Source organism: Furipterus horrens, unplaced genomic scaffold, assembly GCF_987537825.1.
Source record: "Furipterus horrens unplaced genomic scaffold, mFurHor1.1.pri manual_scaffold_2, whole genome shotgun sequence".
In the NCBI taxonomy this organism is placed as follows: Eukaryota; Metazoa; Chordata; class Mammalia; order Chiroptera; family Furipteridae; genus Furipterus; species Furipterus horrens.
This window is the reverse complement of record NW_028327172.1, coordinates 43,599,321-43,608,235: the sequence shown is the minus strand read 5'-3', so window position 1 is coordinate 43,608,235 and position 8,915 is coordinate 43,599,321. Positions and strand designations below refer to the sequence as shown.

At 37.8% G+C, this 8,915-nt stretch overlaps 1 protein-coding gene and 1 non-coding gene across 2 annotated transcripts; one reads left to right on the top strand and one right to left on the bottom strand.

Annotated features, from left to right (window-relative positions):
- The first annotated feature begins 5,377 nt into the window (after positions 1–5,377).
- LOC150018383 (small nucleolar RNA SNORA51) lies at positions 5,378–5,509 on the top strand. The gene has a single exon (XR_016509555.1). It is a non-coding gene; the product is annotated as a small nucleolar RNA SNORA51 (small nucleolar RNA).
- Positions 5,510–5,915: 406 nt separating this feature from the next.
- Positions 5,916–6,878, bottom strand: LOC150018382 (olfactory receptor 51I2-like). The gene has a single exon (XM_090267301.1). The coding sequence runs from the start codon at positions 6,876–6,878 to the stop codon at positions 5,916–5,918; it is 963 nt and encodes a 320-aa protein (XP_090123427.1).
- Positions 6,879–8,915: the final 2,037 nt, after the last annotated feature.

Here is an 8,915-nt window from a genome sequence, read left to right as displayed (position 1 = left end):
TCTTCCACAGTGACATGATTTGGGGCCCTACAAATAAAACCCCTTCCTACTTTTCCAAAAATTTTCTGTTTACCCCTCATCGCAATCCTTTGGGTTCTTCTTACAGAGCCATTCATTGTGCTAATTATCTCCTCATTCTTACTTTTCATTTCACTAATGCAAATCACATTTCTTCAGAAACCTCATTCAATCTTATTGTTCTGATTTTGATGACTTTGAATTTCTGTCCTTAGTTTTTTGTTTTTTTTTTCAGGTACAATGAATGAATGAATGAATGAATGACTGTATGAAAACTTCTTAATTTTTAATCTAATTTCCTTCCACCCCAGCCCTTAGTACAGCACCTCCTAGATGCGTACATATGTTCATTCACAATTTATACTCCATACTTTGTACATAGTAAACACCAGTGGCTCCTTCAGACTAATACAATTGATATTTATTTTTATCTAATCTTATTTGGGTTTTCATAGGATTGATGCAAGAAATATTCCTTGTCATTGGTAGTTTAAGTCAGAATAGAGATCTTTGTATATAATTTGCAGGAGTTTAAGGATTAATTTTACCTGGGATGAATGTCACAATTCTTTTTCTTTTATCCTGCATTTATTTATTTATTATTGAGTAATTAATAAGTCCTCAATCCCTTATGTTGGAACTTAATCTTTGTCTCCAGGTTGATATGTAGGTCCTATGCACTTCTGGGTATTTGTGTGATCTATTGCTCTTGGCTGTGGTGGAAAGATCCCAATCCTAAATTAGGCTGAATATTATAAGAACCTTAGAGTTCACAAGGGTTAAATTATTGGGTACCATTTAAGACAAATTGTCAAAAATTAGGGGCAACTCTTACACAAGTCAATTTTTCACTTGTATCTGGATAGTGCTTGTTCCCTTTTTATGTTTCATGACTATTACAATGTTATGAAGGGTCTGACATTGGGAAGGTATTCTGTGTAGTGAAAGGACAGGTTTTGTGTGTGTGTGTGTGTGTTTACTAAAATGCCCATTTTAGTAGAGCAGTTGCATTGCCACGTTTTCTGATTCCCATGAAGTCCAAAAGAAATTACTTAAACCTGGAAATCAGATTACATTTGGCTTTCTATTATTATCTCCAGGACACTACAGGGTCAAAGATATTTAAGAATTGTAGCTTTCCCCTGAGGAATTAAATCATTTCCATTTTAGCTCTCCAGAATTCTATTAACTTGTGACTGGTGCACCGGGGAAAGTCAAGTTGCCTAGAAACAAAAGGTGGAATCCACGATGGTTTCTTTACCCCAAAGTTGAGTATTTTGCTTTCTTTTTATTTTTCCACGAAAAGGAAATGGTAATTATGTGATGTGATGGAGGTGTTATCTATTGCTATGGCAGTAATTATTTTGAATATATACATAAACCAAATGCTTTCCTAAGAAACTCTTCTTAATTGAACTGAACAATAAAATAAAAGAAATGAAAAAAATAATTTAAAAAGAAGAGAAAGAACATGAAGACAATCTTATGTGACAGTTAATACCCCAAGCATTCAGATCACCAGTAGGATGTTATCTGGGGTGGAATCTTAAGATACTTCATACTAAGGCCCTACTTAGTGAAACAAAAGGACAGACCCTGTGTTTCTGAATAGTTACCTGATTTGGGAAATCTCTGTGCTTCAGGAAAGTAGCTCTCTTAACTTCTTATCCCTTCTTTAAGACCACAGACTTGCTATCTATGGAAGTCCAGGCCTCCTTACTTTTCTTCCTGCTTTTGACATCTGCTCATCTTCCATCCCACTAGCTCTTCTATCTGGTAGCAGCTGACAGAGAGGGGATGTCAGACTCACCAACAGGGCCCCCATTCTTCTAAGTAGTGTAGATGGGATTATGTCTGGGACACAAGTTACTCACTCTGCTTGTCACAACCTTCTCTACCTCTTCATATCCTGAACAAGCCCAGGAAAACTCTGCAACTAAGTGTTACATAGTACTGGCTGGACGCCTTTGTGAGTTGCTGTTCCCTAGTGATGTCCAGGCCACGGGTCACAAAGGAGACTCTGTTTATTACTTTCTGTGCAGTGGGAAAATTAGAACCCCTGTGCACTCTTGGCAGTGATGTAAGTTTGTATAGCCACTATGGAAAATTAAAAATACAACTGCATTATGATTACTCAATTCCACTTCTGGATTTATACCCAACAGAATTGATATCAGACTCTTGAAGAGAGATCTGCAGAAACATCTTAAGTAAACATTTATGTTTCCAAACATTGGCCTCTAAATCCTGCTTTCAACTTACTTATTCCCCAGTTTTTTTTGCCAGTGTCCCTGCTACTGAGCAAAGTGGCTTCCTGAGTGTCCCCTTTGGGATAACTGTGGAACGAGGGGCATCCCAATCTCCAGGACACTGAATTTTAAAATGTGAGGTGAAGAGAGTGACATATAACTAAAGCCTAGAGTCATTAATATTATAATTTCAGACAACAGTGGAATACCCGAGAAAGGCTGGTCTTGACGGTGCCTTTTTGGAGCAAGGGAGGCCCATTTGTGCTGTAGATGTGAAAAGCTATATCTATAGCTACCATTGCTTGAAATGTGGTGTGAATTTAGTAACTAATTGTTAAGTAAGTGAATAAATAAACTTTAGGATTTTTATTTAGGGATTATGATTCATAAATAGGTTTATTAAAGTAATGTTTCGAAGCTACCTCTGGGCCATTCCCTTAGCCAAGTAATGAAGGCATTCATTGTGAATCAGGAATCCATGCTGTCTTTGAAGAACTAGAATAGGAGATCAGAACGAAAGGTAATTTCAATAACAACTGATAAGTGCTCTAAAAAAGGTGTATACAACCAACAAAGGGAACAGAAAAGAGAAGATCAAGGAACAGGACACAGAGGACAGAACCTTTTATCTCCTCCTGGAAAAGACAAGAATTTTTTACTTAAGAGGGAAAAAATAGTAGGGAGTAGTACTATAGCAGCAGAGAATGCAGGCAGATTCACTCCTCAGGGCTGAGCAGCACTCTGCTGCCACCTTATGCTACATTCTTCCACTGTCTTCACTCATTCATCCATTAAAACATCCCTTATTGAGTGGTGAGCTTTTATGTGCCAGGCCCAAGTTAAGCATTGAGAACACAGAGATAACTAAAATGTAGCCCCTGATCCCTAGTCTCAAGGATTTCAGTCTCATATACAATTATTTATAATTACAATATAGTGTGTTAAACACTACGATTGAAGGAAGCATGGGGTGCTCAGGGATCACTGTTGAAACCCCTGAGTTGGCTTGGGGTGAAAGTAAGCAAAATTCCAATTCTGGAGTCTTAATGGAAATCACATTTTAATAAAGAGAAAGTATAATTATTTTGCTTCCTTGCTTTCTCTGCATTTTAATTCTGTACTTTTAATACCAATATATCATTTCATTCAAGCTCTTTCCTGTCTCTCTTAAAATATAGGAGAACCTTGCACATATGATAATTGGTTATATACAAAGGCTCCTTGACTTCCTATGGAATTAGGTTCTGATAAACTCATCGTAGGTTGAAAATGCCTTGTGTATATATATATATATGTGTGTGTGTGTGTGTGTGTGTGCATGTATAAATATACATATACATATATATTTTGGAATATGCATGTGTATTTCCTCACACTTTTTAGTTTTTATAAATTTTAAACTATGAAAAAATTGAAGGACTATCATAATAAACACTTGTATTCCCATCACCTCGACTGATAACATTGTTTTCATATTGTTTTCTCTCTCTATCTCTCCATCCCTTTTTCCCCCTCTTTCCACTCATATATTCACATCCATGCACATACACACACACACTTGTAATTTTCACTGGTTTACTTGAAAGAAAATTGTAGACATTACAACCTGTCTCAATAAATAATTAAGCATAAATATCCTAAAAGTAGATTCTCCTATATAACTGCAACACCATTTTCAAAAGTAAACAGATTATACTAAGGTAATAATATCATAAATATACAATACATATCTAAATTTCTCAATTGTCCTAGTAATACTTTGTTAATGGTTATGGTTCTCCCCTTTAATCTCTTTTAATTTAGATTAATTTCCTGGACATAATTTTTGTAATATTGCATTTTAAATAAATTCCAGGCTAGAGGTGTGTGTGTGTGTGTGTGTGTGTGTGTGTGTGTTGTTTTCCATAGTCAAGATTTTTCTTATTATTTCCTCTTGGTGAGATTCAGGTTGAACATTTTTGGTAGGAATTTTGCATATGTGGTGTCCTTAGCATTCATAACAGAAGACTAAAGTCTAATGATCCCATTATTGGTTAGGTTTTACCACTTGCTTAAGGTAGTAATTGTTAATCTCTTTATAGTAAAGGGACATTTATCCTATTGTATTTAGTAACTAAGCTATGCAGTGATACTTTGAAACTCTGAATACTCTTTTTCAATATCTTTTAGGTATTTTTAAATTATTCTAAATTACATTAAAAACTGCAAAAAGGTAATTTTCTAAATATATCAATACTTTTGCATTTATTACATATCATTCTTTTATATAGAAGAGTTTTATTCTTTTATTTCTTTCCCCTTTGTCTATTTTTAATGTTCTAGTTGACCTACCTTTGGTCACTGCTATCTCCTCCAAATGAGTTGCTGTGCTTGTTCATTTTTTACATTATCCTATTGTTTTTGTGTTCTTTATTGCTTTCATGCACATATCTCCTTATGTTCTCTGTGTTTCATGCCCAGATTAGCAATTTCTCCAAGTGTTCCAGGTTTTGTAGTGGAAAATGGTATTTAGAAACCAGTAGGTGGGTGCTAGCTCTGTTCATTGCTACTGGTGTCATTGCATCTAAGGACTTTCGGAGGACAGAGAAGAAAATGTAGAGATATAAGTTTAAAAAAAACTCTACATTTTTTTCCCTTACTGGTGACACTGATTTAATTTTACTTCCATTTGCTTTTTTCTAGACCCTTTCAACAACAACATCCTAAGTGGTTTCCTTTCGTTCGTTATCTCCTCTACTTTCACCTTTTCAATCTGATATACACAGTTAAGCCAGTGCAACATTTTACAATACAACAGACTTTCCATGGCTTACTATCAAACAGAGAACAAAGGCCTAATGTTTCAATCAGCTCTGAAACATCCCAAGAAGTCTCACCACTGCTCATCCTCTAAGACACACACAAATTCTGAGCCACATATGACTACTCACCTTTCCAGAAGCAAAGCAAATAACTCCACACCTCAATTTTCCATTGTTTTCCTTTATTAGGTGTGCCTTCCCCTTGCCAACCTTTTCTGCCTGACTCTCACATTTCGGCCTCCTTACCTGACTCCTTTCTAATTTCCTCTTGATAAGACAATAAATCCTCTTCTAAATTCCTGAGCACTTAGCCTCCCAGTGCTTACCACAGGCTGTGTTTTTACACTGACTGTACAGAAAGAGGAGGTAGAGTAAACCCACCCCATATACACCTCAGCTCAGGCCCTTTGCCTGGTCTGTATAGTGAATGGGGGGACATGGAGTAAATAAATAAATAAATAAATAAATAAATAAATAAATAAATAAATAAATAAATCCCTGAGCACTTAGTGTGTACCTAGAACAGTCTCATTACACTTGGTTAAAATTGTATATTTATAAACCTCTGTCCTCCAAAGGAGGAAAAAGATCCTGCATCGTTCACTTTAAATTCTCTAGTAATGAGCACAGATTCTTACACAAATAAACACTGAATAAAATAGCTGAAATTAATGGGTGCAGGAAAGAATCAAGGTTGCTCTTCACCCATCAGTCTGAATGTTTCCATTTGCTTGTCATACTCTTGATTATGTGTCTGGGTCAAGGCTTTAAATAAGGACTTTCTGGACTAAGATATGAGTGTTCAGTCATGTTTTCCCTCTGCCTCTGTGGTTGTTTCTTGATTTCATCAGTCTTGCCACTTCCTCTTCAGTACTCTGAGCATGGCCTTCCTGATAGGTTTGGATTTCACACTATAGATGATGGGGTTGAGCAAAGGGGGCACCACCAGGTACACATAGGCAAAAAGAGCAGGTACAATGTGAGGCAGATGCCTTCCAAAACGGTGGATCATGGACACACCTATGACTGGGATGTAGAAAACCAAAACAGCTAAGATATGAGAAACACAAGTGTTGAGAGCCCGGAGGCGCTCTCTGTGAGAGGCCAGACCCAACACTGTATGAAAAATAAGGGTATAAGATAGGACAATAAGCAAGGAGTCTACACCCACTGTAGACAGAACTACATACAGCCCATAAAGGATGTTGATGGTAATGTCTGCACAGGCCTTTTTCATGACGTCTGCATGGAAACAGAATGAGTGCGACAGGAGGATCTTGCCAGGGCAAAAGTTCAGTCTCTTTAGTAAGAAGGGTAATGGGAAGAGGGACACAGTGGCTCTAGCCACAATGACCAGTCCAATCCTGAGGATGACAGTATTTGTGAGGACAGCTGCATAGCGCAGGGGGTTGGAGATGGCCACAAAGCGGTCAAATGACATGGCCAAGAGCACTGAGGACTCCACCATAGAGAAGGAGTGGAGAAAGAACATCTGGACCAGGCAGGCATTGAAGGCGATGAGACTATGGTCAAACCAGAGCACAGCCAGGGTGGTGGGCAGTGTGGACAAGGTGAGGCCCACATCGGTGAGGGCCAGCATGGACAGGAAGTAGTACATGGGCTGGTGCAGACTGGGAGTCCTCCTCACGGCCAGGAGGATGAGGCAGTTTCCAGTGAGGGCCGCAATGTACATGCAGGAGAAAGGAATGGAGATCCAGCCATGAAAGGCCTCCAGCCCTGGGATGCCAATCATCAGGAAAGCAGGTGGCTGGAAGAAGGAGATGTTGACATAGGCCTGGGAAGGGAGCATTCTTGGAAGGTAGAAATCTCCAGAAGGATGCGACCTCTTCAATTGGGGCAGACAAAAGACACTGACAAGACACCTGTCATTAAGAAAACATTTATTTATGCTGTATAGGATTTTAAACTAATTATTTCTTGTTTCTCAGTTCCTACTTTATATTAAATGTAAAGATTAAAAAATATACTGCAATCATATGATTCTTATTGCCCCCCCATATGTGGGCTATAAAACATAAAGCAACAAATGAACAAACAAACAGCCAGCAAACAGACTCATAGATACAGACAACAGAATGGTGGTTACCTGAAGGGAAGTGGGCTGTGGCAGGAGACAAAGAGGGTAAAGTGGGTCAAATATAAGCTGAAGGAAGGACAGTACACTCCGGGTGGTGAGCACATAATATAATATGCTGATATTGTATTATAAAGGTGTACACCTGAAATTTATGTAATGTTATTAACCAATGTCATCCCAATAAATTTAATATGAAAAGCACTGCATCTAAAAGCAAACTAGAGAATTACAATATTTTAAATCTGTTCACTAAAAAATATCATTTCATATGTGAAAACTGATCTCTTCACATATTGAAGAAAACAATGATTTTAAAAAAGTATGAGATGATTCTAGAGCATCTCATCCAAACTACCATATTTTAATCAACAAAGAGTGACCTCCTGGGAAAAGAATTGATAATGTACTGTAGAAGCCTGAAAGGTTGACAGTATGGTTTTATTATCTTTGTTTTTCTAAGATTTGCTTTATATCTCAATACAAACAAAGAAGTAAATAAACAAACAATAATACTTTAAAAGTAGGTTAGTGAAATAAGATAAGGGAAATAAGCCACCCAAGTATCTCTTAGCAGAGATTTTAAAAACCACCAAAATAAGCCTGTGAGCTCAGAATTTTTAGTCTGAATGCTGGGCTGTACTTTTATGCTATATTTAGCCAATGTAATGGGCTTGCTCTGAAGGTAAGAATGACCTTTGTTTTTCCTTTTCGGTGTCTGTGTCCCTTTAGAGCAGAGGATTGTGCATATTCTGGTACAAGATTTTAAAAGGAAATAAAGTTGCTGATAGTGCCAGTTCTGTCACCCACCATTCTTTCTCTCTCAGATACTATTTTGAGCAAATAGGAAGCTCTGGTGAAGCTCACCCCATTCAAAGATGAGTAAAAAACAGAGAAAGTCCAACATAGAATTTGAGCAGTTGTATTTTGTAAGAATTCAAACTGACAGAATAAGTTACAGATATGTAAAAAATACTCTTGGAGGTCAGGAGTTATTCAGGAAAGAGAAAAAATTCTATACAAAACTTTTCCTAAATAAATTTAAGAGATCATGAACCAAACTGAAACATCTTGATATTAAAGTATAAAAATGAGTTGATAATAAAAAAAGGCTGATGAGAATGCTGGAAGATGACTTGATACATCCTCTCATCCACTTCCTCTCTTGAGAGACTACAGGGGACATCTCTCCCCAGAAATGGGGTCTGAGATTCTGGTTCATCTCTGAGCTGTAACTCCCAGAACCTTAGGAACACAGACTTCTCAGGCCCTCTTTTTCAAGCAGAGGGTGAGACTACCGTCTCTTTCATTGTCCAAGACTGATTATTTCTCCTTCTCTGCATTATTTCCAGACCCTTCCCACTAATATCTCCATCAGCAGCTGAGATGCTGGTAGTTGCCCATCTGGAAAGTGGAGAAGCAGGTGTGTTGGGCCCCAGGTTACTCACCCTGGGTGTTGTCCCAGGCTGCTCTGCTGTTCCATGTCATGCAGGAACCCAGGATGTCTTTGTGGCAGAGGAATTGAGTTTTATCCCATTGCACAGAGACGCCTTAGCAGCAGTGCTCATCTCCAGGGAAGGCAATGTTTGGGTCACAGAGAAATCACTCCACTCAGGTTCCTGGGGAATAAAAATGTTGGGGCTGCTTTTGGAATCAGAGGAAGTGTTTAGAAGAACTAAACACTAAGGAGGAAAGAGAGACAGAATCAGAGACTCTACAATATCCCCTGAAGTTGAAATTGTTACATTCAGA

Bases quoted from the DNA above. Each gene is read 5' to 3' on its own strand.
- LOC150018382 (XM_090267301.1), bottom strand. From the start codon at position 6,878: ATGCTCCCTTCCCAGGCCTATGTCAACATCTCCTTCTTCCAGCCACCT.